Source organism: Tubulanus polymorphus, chromosome 4, assembly GCF_964204645.1.
Source record: "Tubulanus polymorphus chromosome 4, tnTubPoly1.2, whole genome shotgun sequence".
Lineage (NCBI taxonomy): Eukaryota > Metazoa > Nemertea > Palaeonemertea > Tubulaniformes > Tubulanidae > Tubulanus > Tubulanus polymorphus.
Genome location: NC_134028.1, coordinates 6,464,110 through 6,486,299, shown reverse-complemented (window position 1 = coordinate 6,486,299; position 22,190 = coordinate 6,464,110). Strand labels below are relative to the sequence as shown.

Here is a 22,190-nt window from a genome sequence, read left to right as displayed (position 1 = left end):
TCTTTTGAATTATGACCTGAAGATATTCGCCTGAATTTATCAAGGCCGAACACAATTTGAACGATTTTATAGAATTCGTTTAGGTCGAACACAGCACTAACTTCGATTCTTTACGAAGACTACGGCTAAATATGAATTGGTAAAATTCTAGGTCAACACGAACGAAAAGGTTTTTCCTGTCTGAAACTAGCAAAACTTATCTCGGGGTCGTTGCTCAATTTCAATATTGACCAGTGAACGCGTTTGTGTGGTAATTATGTGAAAATTGATTGGTAATGAGCCTCTATTTTTAACTCTTCATCTGAAATTTAATCGTACCTCGACTGACAGCAGTTATTTACACTGATGAATGCCAGGCGTACTTCAGCGCGTGTGTTGGCTGCTAATGGTAATTCGGGCACGGTACCACGAATACGTTGCCATCTTCAATACTCCACCATTTGTGGCCAGACGATTTTGAAATCTGTTTTTGAGTGCGCGAATTAACCCGCAAAGCAGCTTAGGAATGAGACAGGTCGAAGAATAGCTTTCTATTATTTCAGTCATCGGGTTCATTCTATTAGTTATCGATTCATACCTGCTATCGGAAAACCCTCAAACTCATATCGTCCTTTGTGCGAAATTAATCATCAGACTCTTACGAAATAAATGTTTACTGACGTCTGGTTAAAATTGCCGATCATCTAATTCAATCTGATGCAACTGAATAGAAAATGTGTCGAACGAAATCAATGAATGTCAGCGTGTTAAAGAAGTATCCTTTCAAAAACGTTCAACGAATTGTGTTTGCATTATGTAGACAATGGGTCACAAAACCCGCGAAGAACCCCTTAATTCGAAAGGAAATCCTCTGGAGTTTGCATCGTAATCAATTGTGGTCATACGATTTTGACCAGGTGCATTCTTTCTTCTACGGTTAAGTGTGAAAGGTATAAGTGTGACTTCACAATGACGAGGTGTTTTACTTCCACTGACCACCTGGCTTATTCACACATTTATGTCATAACTATCAGTCGTCAATTTGTTAAACCCTGTACTTATTCTAAATTCGACCTTTAATCGCCGATATAACGGAATCTATAACTCGCTTGACATTTTTGAATATTTCAAATAAATGTGACCTTTGTTTAGCAGATTTCTTACCACGCTTTCATATTATTGTCATGATTAATTTTTTTGTGCAACTCGGTTCGTTTACATATTACATTATTATAAATTGCATAGAGAAAATTAAACTAAACCGACCGGCCAAGATTTGGCCTACGAGGCACATCAGGGTTTTTACATTTTAATGTACTCTTAGATATGATGCCTTATAGAGTTATTCAAAAACTGATAAACAGACAAAATGTGATTCATCAACTTGAAATAACTAGGTTTTACTGTTCGAAAATCGCCAAAACCACTTTCACAGCTTGACGCCTCAAAACACAATGGCCGTAATTTTCCAATTTGAAATGTCATCCACGTTCTAATTTTCACGAGATTTTCACCTGATAATTGCGTAGATGCCAGTCTGACGCATTTGCAATTGAGTGTTAATATTCCATAATTATACGTGAGTTTACTTTCTGCTTATTCTAAACATATTTCTAGAACCGAGACAAATATAATTCGGGATTTAAAAAAAAATTGTCGCTGTGCAGAATCCGTTTGAAACTTGGATGTACATTTTCCAACTCACACTTACGGGGCATGGTTGCTTAAGTCCATCGGTATAGATATATGGTTTTACTAAATCTCGAAAGACACTTATCTCTACTGTCTTACGCATCGGACATTGTTGTTCATCGCGCGATTTAAAACGGACAAATTACACCGTATATACGGACACTGAAACGGACATTCGCTTGATCGTTATCTAATCCTGCTTTGTCAGATTTCTTCGTGACTGATCAAATACATTCAAATACGACTTCCTTTCGCGATGAGATTAACTTTGTACGACATTCATAAGGAATTGTTTGCTCACGAGGAATTAATTAACGTCCGCCATCATTGAGAGCTGGGATTGCATTAGCCGCTATTCACTGTCCCGTAAATTAAGGGTTGTTATCGACCGGAAGTTGACACGATCGGTCGTGATACTCATCCTCAAGGGGCAGATCATGGACTATAAAACGATTTAGAGTCCATGAGCAGATCAAGAACACTCATATCCAACAGCAGGGGCAGATCTAGAAATTGGATGGCTGGGGTCGAGAGGACAAGACATTTTCATATGCTACTAGCGAGTCCGACCCTCGGTGTTAGATATTTTTTTGAAGAAATACATCCGAAAATTTTCAATTTCCAATAGAGTGAGTGTCAAATCTGTAGATTTTAACTATCTCTGACGAGGAGGACAACCTCAATGGGAAAGCAGGGATCCGGACCTCGAGACCATCCCCTACTTAGTGAGATAAGTTTTCGAGAATTCTCAGAAATCTTTTGAAGTTTTTTGAGTTTGCCCCACGAACGCAACTGTTTTAGCTTCGTGCCGCTTGGTGGTGCTATTCACGAATGAAAAAAGGATAAACTTCAAAATATTGTCAATAGTTATGTTTTTGATTATTGAAATATATTGTATAATTTCAGGTGATCACGATGGAAAACGAAGGAAACTCGTCGCTGGTGTGTTTTGTAGTTGTTTCTGTATTCTCGGTGCTTGGACTTGTTTTCTGCCTGTTGTTTTTAGTATTCAACTGCCGATACAGACATCTGAGGTAAGCAAGCTTTGTCGATGACATAACCGTTACTTTTCCTGGAGACGTACTCAGCTATTGGAAGAAACGACTGATACACATCTTCACATATCGTTTCTCTTCATTTTGCAGGCTGATTAAGATGTCCAGTCCGAATATAAATCTCTTATTGCTACTAGGGGGCGCATTAGCTTATCTTTCGTGTTCAGTTTATGGACTGAACAGTTTGAATACAAGTGTAGACAGCGCTCAGTCATCTAGCGTTATATGTCAGGTGAGTTGACCGAACGAATTAAGAATCATACCTTGTTTGCAGACACTTCCCCTGAACCGTATGATGCAATTTTCGTACCATGTCCATCTTTGTAACGTCAAATTTACAAAAATAATTCCTGTTATATTTCAGATCTGGTGTTGGATGGTAAACATTGGGTTCTCACTTCTATATGGATCGATGTTCGCCAAATCGTGGCGTGTTTATCGCATATTTCGAAATACAACCGTCAAACGAATCGTGATAAAAGATGGAATTCTGATCGGCATAGTTTTCACGCTGGTCGTCGTTGATGTTATAGTGTTAGGAGCGTGGCAAGGATTTGACCCACTTGAAGTCACTTTGGAGGTATGATTAGCGTCTTAAGTTCGTTCACGAAGAAATTCTTAAAACACATTTCGAATATGATTTCATTATGTCATTTCAGATATCGTTGAATGCGTCCGAACCGATGCAAGATATCATTTCGATGAGCTCGTGTAGAAGTCAATACAGTTCAGCCTGGCTTTCTGGTATTATTGTCTACAAGGGGGCGCTGTTATTTTACGGTACATACCTTTCGTGGTCCATCCGTCACGTGACACTACCCGCAATGAGCGAATCGTCGTCGATCATTATCAGCAGCCACGTGACCATGATTGCCGGTTGCGCATGCGTCGCCGTGACGTCGAAGATGCAACAATGGCCGGATGCTCTTTACGTATTCGTTGCTGCAGTCGTTTGGATATCAACCACGGTTACATTATTCCTCGTATTTACGCCAAAGGTAACGCATTGAAAATGTTTAATTTGCAACACATTGTTCATGCAAATCTTTTGCAGATTATTTAACCTGTCTATCTGAATATTGTAGATTCTGGCTTGGAAGAACAGCAGCGCCGATCAGTTCTCTAAAGTGACGCTGACGTCACAAGTGTTCGGTTCGCCAAACTCAAGTTACGAACAAATAGAAGAGGAAATGTATCATTTAGTAGCAGAGAATAGAGCACTTAAAAAATCTTTAACTTCAGTAAGTAACTAAATGTGTAGGATCTATAACGATTTTGACCGCCCTGCTCGGAGCAACTGTATCGGAGTATTCGCATACAAAATCTCTCTGATCGACGCGAACATCTTTACCGAATTTTGAAGTTAATGAAAATGATTCTTATCAAAATTCATGAAAACTTATGATTGTTTTTTTTTGTGCAGAAAGATGTAACGATTCAATCTCTGCAGACTCACGTAGTCAGCGCTCGTCAGAAACTGGTACGATTGATGGTGGACCAGGAATTCGTAGATACTCCTATTTACGATAGCGGGTATGGAGACACTGGCGCAGAATATCAACTACCTAGCAGCGACTTGCAATCCAGCCCTAATACGATCGACTCCGGAGTGTCGACGCAAGGCAGTCCACCTTTAAACGACGTCCCGGAACCTCAGTGCACGTGTCCCCATTCCCACGGTCACGAACTCGACGAAAGTATGGCTACAAACCGCAGCCTGAAAAATTCCAAGTTGAAACGTCGAGCCAGTCTTCGTAGCGTAAAAAGTATCAAGAGTTGCGCATCGGAACGAATCGTCTACGGATTAGTGAAAGATCTCGATAATCTGAACGATATTAGTACGCATCTGAGAACTGCTATAGTAAAAGAAATCGATACTTGTCGCCCGAAATCGGCTGTTTACGATGATATTTGTGCGAAACAAAATTTAGCGGGAACCATCGCCGATAGTTACGCCCTAGATGACAATTGCGCAACTTATAATTTCATCAGAACCTACATGCGACGTGAGGGTCACGTGTCATGCGATGCATCCGTTGTATCGCCCCCTACCGGCCAAAGTATCAAAAATGGAATGGACGTTTCGCGAGCGCCGAGAACTTTGGAATCGTGCGGTTATGTCAGCGGACCAGGTTCTGCGATGTCCAGGTGTTCCTCGTGCGACAGTATAAACTATCTATCGAACGATAGATTTTATCCGACGCCTACTTCACGTCGTTCCCGATACGGGGCGCGCGCGTCTGGTCGGTCGACCCTATCGACTCGTTCCGGCCGCCGGCGCTCGCGACGAAACCGCGGATTGAAAACGGCAACCACCGCAACCGATATCAGAACGGTACATCCGAAAGACGTGATCGTACAGATGCCACGAGACCCGCTTCAAAATATAACGAACGTAGCGAAACGACGGGAAATTGCGTCGACTATCTCAATCGTATAGATATATACTAATATTTCTGCCTTGACTTGAAAATATACGTGTATATATGTATATTTGTGTATTATGTTTGTCAAAAATGGTGCTAAATATCTGTAAAAAATGTCATAGATAATATTTTCTCTCAAACACAAGTGTAATGTACAGAATAATATATGAATATTGATTTGCACACGCGTATACATTGCAAAATATATACTTAAATATGATGAAATATTGAGTTAATGCTAAAATTGTATTTTCGACCAGTATTGTTCTAAACGTGTTCTGTGTAACGCCATGAATATTGTATACGAAATATTGGATGATTTCTACGCTGTCATACGCCGCAAGTTTGTAGATGAAAAATGAATTTTGTTAACATTAAAAGAAAATTTGAATTATAAATTCTGAGTTTTACCATTTTCTATTGTCTTTTACTACTCACATGATATCGTATGAAAATTTTTTGAAAAACTATCCTCCACTAACCCTATAAACAAATTATTCACTTTTGATAGTCTTCCAAAGTTCAGAAGTTTCGACTCTTGTCAGGCCCTGAGTAAATGCTTTTTTAGAGTAAGAGCTTTTCATACAAACCTATAGCGATTTCTATACATTTTGAATGAAATATTTGTAATCAACGAATAGATACGGAACAGAGGTAAGAGTCTTACAGACATATTTCTAATCAACACGAGAGGATACGGCATTTAAACCAATAGACCTACAGCTCGTTTCTGTCGAAAATGTCACCATCAGACACGTCATAGGGCTAAAAAAAGAAATACATTGTTTCTCCTAATCGACCTGGTCACTTTTTTGTAAACTGCTACAAGATTAGTAATCAGTTAATTTCTATAACCATTATCTGTTATTGTTAGTTAGATCACGATCTAAAAAAAAAGTATCGAACAGGGTAGATAGATGACCAGCCGAGTTAATTCAGCAGAAATGAGCAACAAGGTATCAGTTTTTAGCCTTATTACTAGGGCGTATTCAATGATATCGCTCGACGTCGCTTCTAAACCATTTCACACATACCCAAAGAGCCTGACCAAAACATCAAAGCGCAACCTAAAATTTCGTAAATCGCGATCATAGATGGTATGGTGGTTGACATTATCAGAATACTTGAAACAGACGAGCATGATACGATCCGAATCCGATACTCAACCGAAACGTCAAATATTACGACTGCGTTGGACAACAAGTGCAAGCGGTTCATACTGAAATTAACTTCTACATCTTTCAGATGGTGGTAACGTGGATTTCAATATCAAATCGCCTATTTTCAATATATATGTATTTTGCCACATCAAGTGGTCCCAGTCGTCAAACGTCAATAACATTACGGGTACAACATGTAGACCTACATATTTACATATATATATATATATATTATACACATTTATATTCATACATAGTAAAGGGGAAGCAGATGGTTTTTAATCGGCAATTTCTCCCATGAAATAAATAGCTATGAATTAACATGAAATACGATATACGTTAATATTGATGATATTTTGCATGTTCTCGTGTGCACAGATTTTTTTTCAATATCACATATATAATATACCCATTTCACGTATTACCTGGTATGCATACGTTCTAGGATCGCGTTCAATGGTTATTTGAGAGGACGAAGCGTAACCTCGGTGAATAAAAACCCAGTATTCCTGAAAATCTCTATTCGGATTCAGTCGAGACGTTGAATAAACTAGCTCAAGGAAACATTTACGAACTTTTCCGAATTTTCGGATTTTTTAGTCATTATTGTGGGATTCTCTTTATAATCGTCACAACACGGGTATATATAGCATTCCTGAATAGTTGATAGATAAACCTGAACTGTGGGGACAGAACCGTAAATGAACAAGTGGACCCAGCAATCCTCAAAGTTGTCGTAGCGCTATCCGTATACCTCTTGTTTTCAACGTTTCTTTCGTTAACAACAATATCAACAATAAATCGAACACGGAATTTTATCGCTGCCGGTATCGGAATGTGGCTCGCGTTGAAATTGAGGATTTGTCTTCCTCGTTGAAACTCGTCTGCTGTCGGACTTTCTATTGTTGACGCATCAGCTGGAACACAGTTATGACGGTGCCAAAATACATCGATTAACAATATCATCATATTCACCTCGGGTATTTAATTGCATCCCAATGAAATTCTATAGATTGTGCGGCTGAATACATTATTACCGATTGTTTCTGACAAAGCACGCGGTAGCGGCTGCATCGTAAACGCTGTGAGTATACGGAATTTCACCGTGCGGTATGCAATATTTAAAGGGTACTTCCTCGCTGAATTAAAAGTCGTTAACCGCCACCGTTAGATCGCTCAGAACTGATAATAAGATGGATAACACGGACGACCATTTTTAACGGAAGTGATTTGTTCGATTTCAGACGGACGACGCGGCGTCGCGTGAGGATGTGATATTTTTCATTAGTTCACAAAATCGAGAAAGTTCGAAGAGAACGATTTTGAGTTCAGTTTTTTTTCAAAAAGGAGGTGAAAATTTGCGCGCTATGTCTCGGTGTAGTTGTGGATATGTAAATGATTTAGGAAGACGATAAGTCAGTAGCAGTCATTTGAAATGTCGTTGGCGTTAAATACCGAGTATTATCTACCAGTTCCTCTGGGCCTCGTTAGTACGACTTTGTTATTTACAGCCCTTTTGAGCGACAATTGGAGGATGTTGAAATACAATTTAAACGTTATCGATCAGCCGAACCGACGGACTTACGACTTAGTGAAAATAGAACCGGGTTCCGAGCACGGTTACTTTACAATCAGGTTCAAATCCCCTAATGAAACGTCGCAATTGACGTTCCCCCTGTGGGAGAACGGTGGATTGTGGAGGGTATGTGACAGTATCGGAGGTAAGTGCTCTAATCATATATTTTTTGATGGTCACCATCCCATGACCACATCAGAGTTGCAAAACATTTATATATAGCCCATGCAGACTTTCGGTGTTTATTCGAAGCGCTCGAATGAACCCCACCCATCTAAAAAAAAAAATTAGATCCGCTCATTTTCAATTCAAAAGGAAATATCAAACAGAAACGTTACACTTACAACTATTACTACATAATACATGTTTAAAAATTTTTTCCATACGTAGACCTTTGTTATATCATGTTAGAGTCCATGGATCGATATCAGCGAACATCGCTCGAGTCCATAACATTTTCTTTTCATTTAGCATGAATTCTTATTGACTAGTGCGCCCAAGACGCCCGCTTTGTTCTAGCTAAATTGAACATGAACCCCACCCACATATATATCTCACGAACATGGGTCTGATTGCGAAAACAGACTGATCGTGTATCCCGAAAGGCGAAACGGTTGATTCGGTCATAATATGTTTCGCCGACTCTAAAATGATGGTTCCAAAGCCACTATCAGGAGGCTACCTTTGGCTCGTGCCAATTTAGGCCTCGTTTGAATTGCAACTGGTTCCGGAAGTGACTCGCTTTGCTTGTTAGTATCAAGTGGTTTATGTGTGAACGCCCTCTCTAATTAGACGCGGGCCAAACTTGGCCCGAACCAAATCGTCGCCGTGTGATCGCGGCTTTTAAGTATAGAAAACATGACTGAATGTGGAATTCAGTATTCTTAAAGCTATAGTGATTCGTATAAATTCCATGCAATTTCCCAAAACTGTTATATATTTTACAGAACTTAATGAAACACCGATAGTGACGCAATTGATGACATTCACACATCAAACACTAATAAGATGCGTATTTTATTGCTCCCGTCAGGTTCAGCAAATTGAAATTTCGTCCACGATATGATAAATTTTTCACCGTTGGAACAATCAGAATAAATATTTGATCACACCGACTAACAGCATTTAATGCGTTATCCACGCAAACATCGGATTACGATTTAAGTCTAGTGGTTTAGATAAGGTTTGTTTGAAAGGTGTTTCCGTATGGATATAACGCGTAAAGGCGAATAACGCTTCACCGGGTTTTTCCTTACTATAATTCACACGAAAAAAACTACTCATCGCTCAGGCCATGACCACGCGGAGAGAGCAGATTTCTGCCCGGGCCAGATTGGCATGGATCAGGCCCGAGTCAAATTTGGCCCGCACCTAATTAGAGAACGCATTCACGCGCAAACCGCTCACTCGATACTTTAAAATGCTACTAAAGTGAGTCACTTCCGGAACCAGTTGCAATTCACACGCAGTAATTTGACCTGTCCAAAAAATTGTATCCAAATTTCGAAAAATCTCGACCAAAATCTTTTGACACTGACTTTTCGAAGGGCACTTTTAGGAGGTTCGTTTGCTATCCCCGACTTAGATAAATTCGTCAAAATGTCGCATCATATCTCTTTGCCTTCTCTCCCAGAACATATCGACTGAACTGGGTTCGATTCCCGATTATATATCATACGGGACTCGGGGGCATCGTCTTGCAGATAAATTTGACTGTCGCCATTCAGTTATTCGCGTTGTTCAATACTCGGTTTAATTGGTGGACCGTTGCTGAGAACAATCAAATTACTGATAAGTCTCCCGAGAATGTACAGGTGCACGTTCGTAAGCACTAATCAACTGCTTTCAATTGCTGGAATAAGAATTATCGAGTACTTGAGTATCATAACCGAGAATCAATACACTACTATCAACCTGATACATACATCATTGTCCTGGACAGTTGTAACTGTATTGGGTAACTATTTCACCTCACATTTCCTTATCAATGCATGTTTTCTGGGACGATTGGAAGACACTACGTGCAAACATGTTAATTCAGTCAGAATTTCCCAATTAGTAATTTATTATTTAATTTTGACCCCGATCACACAGCTATCATATCTGTACTTCGATTTCCGATTTCAAAATCAAACCCCCTGTTTCGCTCCCGGCCACCAAATCAAAAAATCAAACGAAATCTATACCAATTAGATATGTAACAGTGTCAATCCCAATTCAAGATAAAAAAAAACATGTTAATTCGGTGAAATTGTGAGAATGGATTCATTTATTTGTTAATCGTCCTAGATATCACGATTGGTATATTGTTTCGAATATTCATAAGATGTCAGTATATCTTTCTTTCTCGGACACCGATACAATACGCTATATGATAATCAAATATGAAATGAACGTAGAACCTTGTTTTGAAAATACGTTCCCGGTGAAAATGTATCATGTTCTATTCGGGATGAACTACACTATACATGAGAGTTTCCCGATAAACGCGGAAAAGAAATAGAACCGCTTCAATGTGCCCCGTTTTAGACAATTAAAGCCTAGACGGTAGCACTTACTTACAAAAATGTCTCGATAATTACTCCCATTTTTACACCCGATCTAACGACGAATTTTAATAGATCCAAACATAAATCGTGTCATATTGCGAACAATGTACACAACGCCGAAACTATATGACGAAACTCATTTGAATTAGCCGGTAATAAAAGTAATCTAATATGCTTCGTATTTCTAATTAACGCGTCCGTTAAATGCTCTTATACGGAGTTTTAATTGCCCGTTACAATCGGCGGTAGTTGAATCCATAATGAGTTGATAGTCGCGACGCGTGAACTGCAATGCCCATGAGTGTCGCCCTATACATGCCGTGCACATAAGGATGTAAAACTCACTAAATACAAAATTCAAAGATTAAAAACGAATTCTATTCATAAAAAATTGGAATCAAAATATATGGCGACGTTTCGAACTGTCGCTAAAGATCATCGTCAGCTGTGTGATGATCACTGGTATCTCTAGCGAGAGTTCGAAACGCCGTCGTGAATTTTGGTTTTAATTCTTGATAAACAAAACTCGTTTTTAATCCTTTGCATTTTGTTTGTAAATAGTGGGTTTCACACTTATCACCGGTTCTCCACGCCAGAGAGTGACTACTCTACCGATACATTTGAGGGCTTTTTCCACGGTAAATCGGTAAACAGATAGGATATCAGCTTCTCTATGTGTACCAACTACGCATCAATTATTAATTCGTTTGGCTTGTTTCTTTTTTTAGATAAGTATCGCGCCAGTTTGAATATAAATAGACCGACTAGGTGCCTTCATTATTTTGGCATCACTGTAAAATACTTCAAGAAGTCTGGCACAGGTAATGCATTCCTGATAATTGGAACCCTCAGCTTTGGAGTAAAAATATTTGTTTCGTGTTTGAATAAGACCTCCTCTTTTAATTTACGAATTGGTTCTTCCGCCGATTATTCCTGGCTCAGTGGGATTTTCAATCAACTATCATCTTTTTTCAATTAATTTCAGCTTGGGAATTTGAGTTAGTGAGGTCGGCAGAGGTATGTGCGATTGTCGCATTAGCAGCTTCGGTGATATCGACGAGTTTGTGTATATTTGGTATGATCAGACAACAGGCTGTATCAATGATGATATCTGGTGTCTGTGGACTCGCGGCAGGTAAGGGTCTGTGGCACACAGGACTCATGAAGAGCTCGAACCATGACACGCAAAAGAACCCGAAATTAGTATTTTATTAGTATTGGATTAGCATGGATATCTGTGATGTAGAAATTCCCCATGTTCCCAAGCGAGCTTTCATCAACAGTAGCTTCGTGCCGAGCTTTTTTTAGGGCAGTTGTTTTTCAAGATAAAGCGTACTTTTTCACCGTGAAAACGGGCACTTTCCTATTGAAAAAGGACATATCTTAAACATCTGGTGAATAAATCATTTGAGAATGGATTACTTTTCATTGAAAAAAACATGAAAATTGTATCGAAATTTCGAAAATCTTGGCCCGAATTTTTTGACACTGACTTTTCGAACGGCACTTGAAAAGTTCGAGGGGGTTCGTTTGCTACCTCCGAATTCCCACTCGACACGGGCTTGCTCAGAATACAGAATATGGAATGGGCAGGGCAACTGGTAAGATAGACATCATGTTTTAGATGGGAAAGGCTCATCATAGAAAATATGCGGTCATAACACTAAGCCAGAATCCTGCTAGTGACTGCCTGATATGAAATACGTTACTAAAACGCATTTCCACGGTCTTTATTCCTGACATTATGAGTGATCTGCAAGCACCTGCTGATGCTAGGTTTTATGACTCAATTATCGATAGACCGTTGTGTCGTCCGGTGTTTACCGTCTTCTTACAGACTGATGCCATAAAACAACACGTAATAAAAGTCTCCCGCACAAAGATGATATACTTAATGTAGATTGATAAGACAATTTTGATAAGACAATTTTTCACACAATTTTTCACGAAACAGTCGTTAAAAGACACTCCTCGCGGCGAAGCCGTGCAGATCAGACGCGTATTGATTTTAGACGCACGGATACCATAAAAGAAGCGTATAATATCCGTTCCTACAAAAGTCTCATTATTTCCTGATCAAATTTATTACTTTTCCTTCAAAATTAAGAACTCGTTGACAATGAAATTCAGTCGGCGTATTCGCGTGCGGATTCTTCACACGTAAACATATAACCTTTCCCACTTTCTCCAACATCAAAATTCTAAATATTGTTAAAGATAACTACACAGATTTCATATACTATGAATATCAATGTTAAAGGATTTCAACGAGTTTTTGGCAACTCTAACTACCGTAGATACTATGATAATATAAGGATGATTTTCTAAGATTGCAGCACATGTGTGGATTATAGGCCTAATATACTTGATGCGTAAAATTGTGAAAATCTGTCACTTCACCACCCGTAGTTTTGAATACGACGCTATTCAGCGAGTCGTAAATGTTTTCTAACACAAAAATCGACAAGGTTTCCGATATTTTTCCACACGAAAAAAGTACACATAAGCACACAGGCGTAAAGCTGCTGACATCGCATCAAACCCTCATACCACAATTCAACAAAGCACGATCTAATCCTGACGTTATATTAAGCCTATATCCGGTTTCATAGATTTTGCATATCATCAATGTTTCCATAAAAAATTAATCATTTGAAAGTCTTTTTCAAATTCGTTTTAAACTGCATGATATTCATCGAGAAATTATCTTGAAATAGTTTGGAAACCAAGACCATCGTCTTCGAAAGCGTGTCTTTTTCCGAGATTTTCGAAAAGTCTTCAAGGAATATTCCGAGATCATATGGGAACGATTATAATGTTTACGTTTAGTAGAATCGTGGACTCTTAAACGTATTAGAGGCCATGGTATGATGGACATCATCCATTGTCTCATTGCAAGAACTGTACAATACGTACCATGAAATTCCTTTGTAACGTGAAATTTCCACAAAATGATGTATATGATTCTTGAATGGATATCTTATTAATTTCAGGTGTTTATTGCGTGTTTACGGCAATTCTGATGCACCTAAATGTGTCTTCGTTTTCTGAATACGACGAAGTGCTATCACAAACTATCGCATCAGAACTCGTGAAGGTGAAGCTTATTTCGCTGTCCTGGTCGTGTTACTTGTGTTGGGCAGTCGTGATATTACAGTTGATAAACGGTGCATTGATACTGTGGGTAACTCAGAAAATGACGCAAATTATGATGAATTACCCTTCTAAGTACAGACAACTTTGTTCCATGTGAAGCTTATGCGTTGCACCTCGACGTAAGGATTGATAGATTTGAGATGTATGTGACGATGCTCGCACCGCAAAGACTATCGAGACAGAAACCTAGCTCGATTGCGAGCTTGCGTCAGAGCGGGGATGTCAGATTTTCCATTCAAACGTTTCGATGATCTTTTTTCTTTCTCAATTCGCTGATCGCCACTCGGGACTTTATCAATTAGTTAGTTTTCCTTTTTGATTACTGTAGAGACCAGGGAAGTCACCCACCAGAACCCGCAGTTGCACATTCAAGTCCAAAAGTGCCTGTATAGTCTTAAGCTGCTAGATTGGCTAGAGACCTAAGATGGTCTTAGACTGTCTTAATTAAATCTAAGTCATAACTGATGTGCAACCGATCCAAGGATTCGAACTTTATACCTCATCGGCTGTCACGTTTCGATGGGCTATCGTGCAACTACGTTTGTAAATATATACCAAACATTATTCCGCTGCAAATATTACGACGGCGCTTTCATATTTTGTACTTTTACAGTAACTGCAATGGTCGGGTTGCTGCTTTTAACTAAAATAAATTGGAAATTATTTTAAATCTAAATCCCGCTATACTGGTTTTTATGCCGAACAACACGAGTCAACTATGGGATTCGACGGTGCAGACGATCGAGTCGGAGGCGAACTCACTGCGGCTGTCCATTTAAGACGTCCACGCACAAAATTGAAAAAACTACAGTTTGTTATTCCATATATCATCTTGAACAAATATGTCAAATATTTCTCATCTTATTCGAAGTTAGTTGAAGTATTAATCCGTGTGATGCATTAAATGATTCGTCCTGCATGGCTTAACATAGGTTACCCTAGGTCTCCTTACGTTTGATTTGACAGTGAAAAACGTTTAACAGTGATTAGAGTCTAACTCGGAGGCCAGATTCCACGGTTTTTGGTTCAGTTTTAATAGTCAATGGTCTATTGGGAGTTGCTTATTTCAATCTCTACCCGGCAAAAGGCACTGGCATCTTGATTATTCATAAACCATTCAACTATTTCCACGTAGCTGCATTATTTTTGATATTGATCTCTAAACGAGATTGTGGTTGTGTCGTCATGCTACTGTATAAACAATATCGTGTTCAAGGGTTATAATCGTTTTTTCTGATATTAAATTTTCCTTTTTTTGTTAAGTAATTAGTTTCTGGTAAGTTTACACAGTTTGTTTGGCATCCATAATTGATTTTCAGTGGAAAAAACCCTTGACCTTGTTAGTGCCCATATTACTTGTTACTGCTGGTTCTGTAGCTAAAAAACGAGTGGTTTGTAAATAAATATCATGCGATGCAAACGTACCCTGGTATCTTTAACATGGGGGTTAACTCAATGCATTTTCAATTGATTTAGCCCCAGGGTTAAAAGTTAATACCTGTCTATAAAACCGGGCCCGTTTATCTTATGTTTTCGGATTATTTAACACTCACCCAGCAACCAGGTTGAATGGATTTTATTTTTTTTCCATCGCATATCCTTAACTCCCCGGAGCCAGTTTCACAAAAAAAAACGTTTAACTTCTAAATCGAATAGAAATCTTCATTTATTCAGTTTAACTTAAATTGGTTAGGGGTTAATCCTCCGTTTTGTGAAACTGGACCCCGTCCGACAAACTGTTTTATGAACTGTTCGGATGCTTTATTGCCCAGAAACGACTGTTAGACAAATTCAACTGCAGGACGGAATTGTCGAGATAATACACAATTTCCGAAGACGAATATATATGCAGAAAATCCACTATAAAAAGAGACGGAAATATGTTAATATTCCTATATTGTACAGGCTTTAAGTCATCTTTGTAGTAGGATTTTCTGCGTGGTCGAGAGATCAGAGTAGCACTATCCGCCAATTAACTAATTCCCTGAGTTTCCAAAGGAATTTTAGGTTAACAATGTTACAATTCATTGATTTTTCATTGAATCATGTACTGATAAAAAGAAACACGTGGTCAATAGAATATCCAAATTTCCTGAGATTTTCCAGGTTTTTTGCAATTTTCCCTAATTTTTTCTAGATCCCTCTGATCCCCTGGGTTTTCCATGTAAGTGGCCACAGTGGAGATGAAACTTGAAAAAATGCATATACCTTTGAAAACACCCTGCCCGAAAACTGTTTTGGGCGTGTTGTTTGTCCAAAACGTCTGTTAGACAAATTCAACCAAACTCTGGATGAAACTTTCAACATATTCCCTACAAGTGTCCATCCCCCTTCAGTTTTCAAAGAGAATCAATCTTAGGATTCAGAGGTTAATATAGGATAAAGCAACGGAGGCCCCTACAAACCTCAGGAAATTACAACTTTCAAATGAAAACGAAGCAACAGAAATAACGTTTCTTTTTCTGAAAATTGGTTTTATTCATGACATCATGATCAATTAAAACATTATCGTATTCTTAATTAATACTCATTAATTTCACACTGATTTTTTCCTACGAATAAAAAACTATTAGTTATTGAACATATCGAACATAAAGGGAGACAGTATATTGCACACCGTAAAACAACGCATCCATCAATAAAACAAAAACCGCCAGACAAAATGAAACTACTTTGCAATATTGATAAAATCAGAATTTCTCATAAACCGGATGAAGTTCAAAATTATTTCAATTTAATGGGGTCCACTATACCAAAAAGTATGGAAGGTTATGTATGGAAGACCAATGTTAAAACTAATAGATGCATCGACCTTTTTTTACTTCAAACATATGACAATCAATTTCAAATAACTATTTGGCATAGGCTTAAAATGTACCCCTAACCCTATTCCCTAGAACTAACAGAATATTCAAATCATTCACTAGTTCACTTATGACTATGATTTGCGGTAATATCGACGTAAAATTTCAATTGGCACTCAATGAGACTGACTGTTCGTAAATCAAGTAAATACTGAGAATGAGCCAGAGAAATACAGTAGACTAAGTTTTACTCTGCGGATTTGCGGATGTTGAGCTCTCTCATCTACGAAAGATACAGAGACAAAAGCAACGTGCAGACATGATCAACATTAAGTAGCAAATACACGTAGTATTAGTTTCTACTACCAAAAACCTGCGAGGAATGTTTCGATAATTTCACATTCGTCACGACCGTTTCGACGTTGTGTACCCGTATATCACAAACATGCTTTTTTTGAAAGAGTTGAACGCGCGCTCGCATCGTGTCTACAGTAAGTCACGTCGGTCAACTGTCGATTCCCGTGTCTAAACTCAGAAATTGTTTCATAGTTTCGTACGTCGTGAACGATACAGCGATCATCGGCGACACTCGCAGATAATTGATACTCATTCCTCGGTACAGTCCTCGCGAGATTCCGTGTTCACGAAACACGTCTTTCAATACTTGAAACCAATTACTGAAATTGATGATTTGACAATGAGAGATTTTGCTTCATTCTATAGCGAAACTTTGACCGCAATTTCAATAAAAAAACTGATCACAAAAAAATCAATATCTCACGGCAGAACCTCGTTACAACGAACTTCAGGAGACCAGAAAATCTGGTCATTATAAGTGATTGTTTGTTGTTCCAACATGAAAATTAAATCATTCCGGACAAAATTCTAGGTTTGTATTAGTTGATGAATCAATATATCTGAGGTCGTTATAACTAGATTCCATGGTTGCTTTCTTAAGATGAATTCCATTGTCTAATAACAATATAGCTAAATGTAACTGTAACTTACCTAAATCTGTCCGACCGAGGCAATAGAACTGACAGTTGCATCATTCTACGAGCAACATCAAGAGGATACCTGTAAAATAACAAACGTTCACCGTATACAAACTTGCCATTTCATTCTCTCTCGTACATCATCATACACTATATACACAATATTTATGTTTTTCATTATTATCATTTTTATTATTGTTTTATTATTCTTTTTTCCTCTTTGATTATAACAATCCATTACAATCCTCATCATTATTCTAATCTTGTCACAATTATGATTATCATATTATCATATTACATAATCGTAATTGTTACTTTCTTTAAAGAGGACATCCCCCTCCAGGTACAGATCCCACGGCTTGGGGAATCCTCCATCCTCCTCAAATATGCACATTTTCAATTGAAATGTAATTAATCAAAACATTATTCGTATTCCTGCTTATGTTTATATATTTGTGAGATAAATTCATTCATGCACTCAGGTTGTACTCACGAGATTGTCTGCGCGAACGCGCCAGCCATTCCTCCACACAGCAGGCGAGCCGGAATATTCAGTACGAGTTCGTTTTTATTTTTCGGATTCGGTTTGCCGAGAATCAACGGGAAATAACCGAGCGAAATCTGTTTCATCGTTTCGAACCCGAGGAAGGAGAATCCTGCAAAACGATTATGATGAGTTACATAGCAATAAATGGGAACCAGGTACGGATAAAATCATCGATAGAAGAGAAAATAATAGAAACATTACGTTAAAATCTTTTATGGCTGCACCTAATTACCTCCGTACGGAACCATCCCCATTAGAGTCGGGACAATTCCTCTGTAAAGAGCCGGTAAACCTCCTTCGGTTTTCCAGATTTTCTGAAATGCATCCGCTATCCCTGAGTAAACTTGTTCGCCGCTCACTTGAAATGCTAACCTCGCTCGCACCATATCTAAAGGATACGTTCCTAATACTGCTGTCATTCCTACAAAAATGAAACAAACAATTATCATTAGAGGCCTAACTTGTTCACTGCCAATTACAAATAGTCATTACCAGTTTGGCAATCAAAAACCGTCTGGCATTTCAAAGTGACAATATGATTAAATGTTTAAGGCGGTACCTTAAATTTTTTTTGAATTTTTTTTTAGTAGCGATTTAGCAATAGTAAAATCCAAATGCAAAGCAATGTTAATTCTTTAACTAAAAAGTTTTCCTGATCTCTGTCGGAATTTATACGGATGATCACAAGAATAGATAGCATTGAAACATGCTTGGTATTGTGTATAGATCCTGTATATCCCCAAGCTGATTTCGAGGTTTTGTTTGGAAAATGTTTTAATGATATCTAAACGAAGATAATCACATTAAGCTGCTGCACGCGTGTTACTGCAAGGAAAATTCCCTTACCGGCCATAGAACCAGCGACTAACTGAGCTAGGTGTGGATGAGATGTTCTTAGTTGTGACATCAAGATCTGCAAGAAGAAATGATCAGTCAATCAAAGATATCAAATCTGGAAAATCCTGTATTCATTTTCAATTAGGGCAATCTAAAACATAATGCTAAGAAACATACAAGAATAATGCTGAGAAATATGCTTATTACATTCAAACACTGAAAATTCTTTTTTCAAACGAAATGTTCTTACTTTTTTGTAATTTTCGTAAGAAACAAACTGTAGAGCCGCATAAGGAAATATTCGCACCATCTGAGTTCCATTTCCTCGGTATAAACCAGTTAGACCTTCTCTCTTTACGACATTTCTCAATGCAGAAATAACACCTTCAAGTTTAAACAAAATTAGAACATCATTATGGTTTCCAATTCTTGTAATCTTTCCCTCTGCTTTATGTGTCTGCGTGTCACAAAAAGGTTTAACTCAACTAAATCGAGTAAATTTCTGTTTCAGTTCATCAAGATTGATTAAGGCTTAGGAGTAAATCCTTTTATAAAGTACTCTCCATTAATTCAGTTTATCTAAATAAATATTAGAGTTAATCCTTTTTACAAAACTAGGCCAATATCATAAGCCCCGGCGGCGGATTACCGGCCGGATAACCTAGAACTCACCATATCGATCATAATGTTGATTATGAGCTTGTAGAAGTATTTTTATTCTGTCTAGTGGAGCTATCGTAGTTTTAGCGCACATACCAGCGATTCCTAAAAGAAAGGTTATCAACATTTTTAGCATAGAGTCAGTAATAAATTAAAATTAATTTTGATTGGAAGAAAAATTGGGGAATACAATAATTTTCATCAATCATGGAATGGAATATAAAACTTTGAAAATACATCATTATTCGTCTGGGAAATCTAATAAGCATTATCTTACCACCGGCAAATAAAAGTTTAAACAACCGTTGAATTTTCTCGGGTGAACCGTAGGGAAGAGTCTTTACATTTTCAGATGTCATTTTTAATACATAACATGCGTGAAGTCTACTTCATTGAAGGATTCGAACCTAACATTCGAAAGTGAAGGATGTTGATTGAAATGTGAGGAATTCCCGAAATCCTCTAATGACGTCAAATCGAAAAACCAACATGGCGTCTAACGAAGTGAAAATGTCCAGAGCCGAGATAAGGAGGCGAAAAATACTGGAGAATTCCGAAATTCGGATGCAGAAGCTTTTGGGAATCAGTGGTAAGCGCAATTTATCATTTATACACGTTAAAAGCTTCGGTTGATACTTAAGTTCTTTAAATAGCATTAACCTGCAAAACTTGGCTGGTCATGAGTAATTTAAATCAGGTTTTATTGAACAATAATGACAAGATTTGAGATTCGTTCTTTTGATTGTAGAAGTGAAGGCGAGGAGTTCGACAGATTCAGCAATAACCGACACAACAACAACAGAAGTACCAAAAACGGAAAACAATGAACCTAAACATGAGACGCAACACCTTGATGACGATATCAGCCAACCTGAACCTATTGTTGTCAGTGCTAGTAGTAGCAAATCATCTTTAAATTCACCCCCCTCGTTGCAACCAGAGTCAAACGAGTTATTACAGAATTCAATCATAGAAACAGTAGAGGAAACGAATTCGGAGGAGACAGTGGCGACTGCTTCAAAACATCATACTGAGCCAACGATATTTATTGAAACACAAACTTTGTTGTTTATCATCGCTGGAATTTTCGTCCAATTCACTTTCAACGCTGCCGCAGTTATATTTTTGCGGGTAGGTGCAATGTAGTCCTACTTTAATTTGTAGATTATGAATTTAGATTGTAAGATAATACTGATTCACTCAGACTTTTTATCTTGTTCACCTAGTTTAATTACGAAATTTATGAAACTTAAATCCAAATTCTTTTCCTTAACAAAGCAATGAGTAAGAGTTAACTCTGAGATTTTCTAATAATGTTCACATTTGACTCTGAGTGAACTCATTGAATATGAACTAACTTTAACTCGGAGTTAACTCTAACTCACAACTGTGGAACCGGGTCCTGGAGTCATACCAGAACTGTGAAATTGGGTCCTGGGGTGAATTAAGGCATATTTGATATTTAATAATTGATTAAGGACATTTTAATATTATTAATTGAAATACCAGCATTCAGTTATTGATTTTATCTGTTTCAGTCTGTCGTCGTGCCATTTATTTTACTGCAAGTCACCATTATTTCACATAATTTCATCCAAGTAAGTTTCTGCCAATATTAATAATCCAGAATCGCCTTTAATAGTTGAATAGTTTATAAAACATCTTTCGGCGTATATTTTCAGGGCAATTTTGAATCTCACAGAGGCCATAGTGGAGATATGTTAATCGGATTATTGAGATTAGCCGGAGTAAAAGCAGACATCGTTGATACATATGTTAAAGTCACCTCTGTTGTTAATCAGTGTTTTATCGATTTCGCTGTTTATCTGTTTACTATAGTTTGTATGAGGGCAGTCCTCAATCTAGTTACGTAGCAATAATAAAATCGTTATTCTAAAGATATTTGATGTTTTTGTAATATCTGAATTGCACTTTCAATCTCTTTGCCTTTTCAGTTGAGATGGTACTCTGATGTGTATCTGACAGTCATTTCCCTCTTACCAATTAGTATTTTTTTTCATTTGTTAAGTTGGCTAAAACTGTGCCATTATGCCCGGATTGATTATTGATATTGCTGAAAATATGGCCCTTTTAAACAAATCAGTTGCTCCTTTTTGTAAGAGCTGCCCTAAAAAATTGGTAATTTTTCTTGCCTACAACCTATACGTTTTTCAATGAAATTTCTTGCCGACTTTCAGAAGGGCATCAAAAAAAGACCTCATGTGCATTTGAAAATACGGTCTGGATCCACCGCCCCGACTTTACTACCCAGGAAAAAATGACTGATAGGAAAAAATTTCTGCAAGTTTTACTGAATAAATTTAAAGGGCATTCGAGTTTAAATGTGTTTTGATATCTATTTAGATCAAGGTAACATTTGGAACACATTTTCATTAAGCACCTGTTGCTCGAGTTTGTTCAAAGGCAGCAAATACCGCTACGAAACTGATGACATACCTGCCCATTTTACAGATGACTTATATCGGTAGCACATGTTACCTACATTTACACCAACATAATGCTTTTCTTCTCTTAAAGACTACATAAAACATGAAGAGGATCTAATTCAATAAAATTATTCGTACAATATTTGGTCGATTTACAACAAAAGAGGTTTGGAAGTTATCTGACAGAGGTGTTTACAGCATGTTTGTTCTTTGGTGGCTAATTGTAATCATTTGTATGGGTAACGTATCTAGCTTTTCTCTTTATGGTCAAACCCGCTTAATCCAGGATCAGTTTAATATGGATTTT

At 37.8% G+C, this 22,190-nt stretch overlaps 4 protein-coding genes across 4 annotated transcripts; 3 read left to right on the top strand and 1 right to left on the bottom strand.

Moving 5' to 3' along the window:
- Positions 1-1,433: 1,433 nt before the first annotated feature.
- LOC141903485 (uncharacterized) lies at positions 1,434-5,166 on the top strand. Its single transcript, XM_074791606.1, has 7 exons — positions 1,434-1,439; positions 2,578-2,705; positions 2,817-2,958; positions 3,091-3,294; positions 3,326-3,724; positions 3,812-3,967; positions 4,150-5,166. The coding sequence occupies exons 1-7, from the start codon at positions 1,434-1,436 to the stop codon at positions 5,164-5,166; spliced, it is 2,052 nt and encodes a 683-aa protein (XP_074647707.1).
- A 2,637-nt stretch (positions 5,167-7,803) lies between these two features.
- On the top strand, positions 7,804-14,172 carry LOC141904663 (uncharacterized). The gene is made up of 4 exons (XM_074793292.1): positions 7,804-8,033; positions 11,166-11,258; positions 11,423-11,572; positions 13,431-14,172. The coding sequence occupies exons 1-4, from the start codon at positions 7,847-7,849 to the stop codon at positions 13,688-13,690; spliced, it is 690 nt and encodes a 229-aa protein (XP_074649393.1). The 5' UTR covers positions 7,804-7,846; the 3' UTR covers positions 13,691-14,172.
- A 2,018-nt stretch (positions 14,173-16,190) lies between these two features.
- On the bottom strand, positions 16,191-19,818 carry LOC141904016 (solute carrier family 25 member 16-like). Its single transcript, XM_074792456.1, has 8 exons — positions 19,714-19,818; positions 19,449-19,541; positions 19,027-19,160; positions 18,786-18,852; positions 18,172-18,360; positions 17,886-18,048; positions 17,406-17,474; positions 16,191-17,074 (listed from the first exon to the last, which is right to left on the bottom strand). The coding sequence occupies exons 1-8, from the start codon at positions 19,793-19,795 to the stop codon at positions 16,903-16,905; spliced, it is 969 nt and encodes a 322-aa protein (XP_074648557.1). The 5' UTR covers positions 19,796-19,818; the 3' UTR covers positions 16,191-16,902.
- Positions 19,819-19,918: 100 nt separating this feature from the next.
- LOC141904605 (uncharacterized) lies at positions 19,919-21,310 on the top strand. Its single transcript, XM_074793216.1, has 4 exons — positions 19,919-20,025; positions 20,185-20,567; positions 20,975-21,034; positions 21,119-21,310. The coding sequence occupies exons 1-4, from the start codon at positions 19,926-19,928 to the stop codon at positions 21,308-21,310; spliced, it is 735 nt and encodes a 244-aa protein (XP_074649317.1). The 5' UTR covers positions 19,919-19,925.
- Positions 21,311-22,190: the final 880 nt, after the last annotated feature.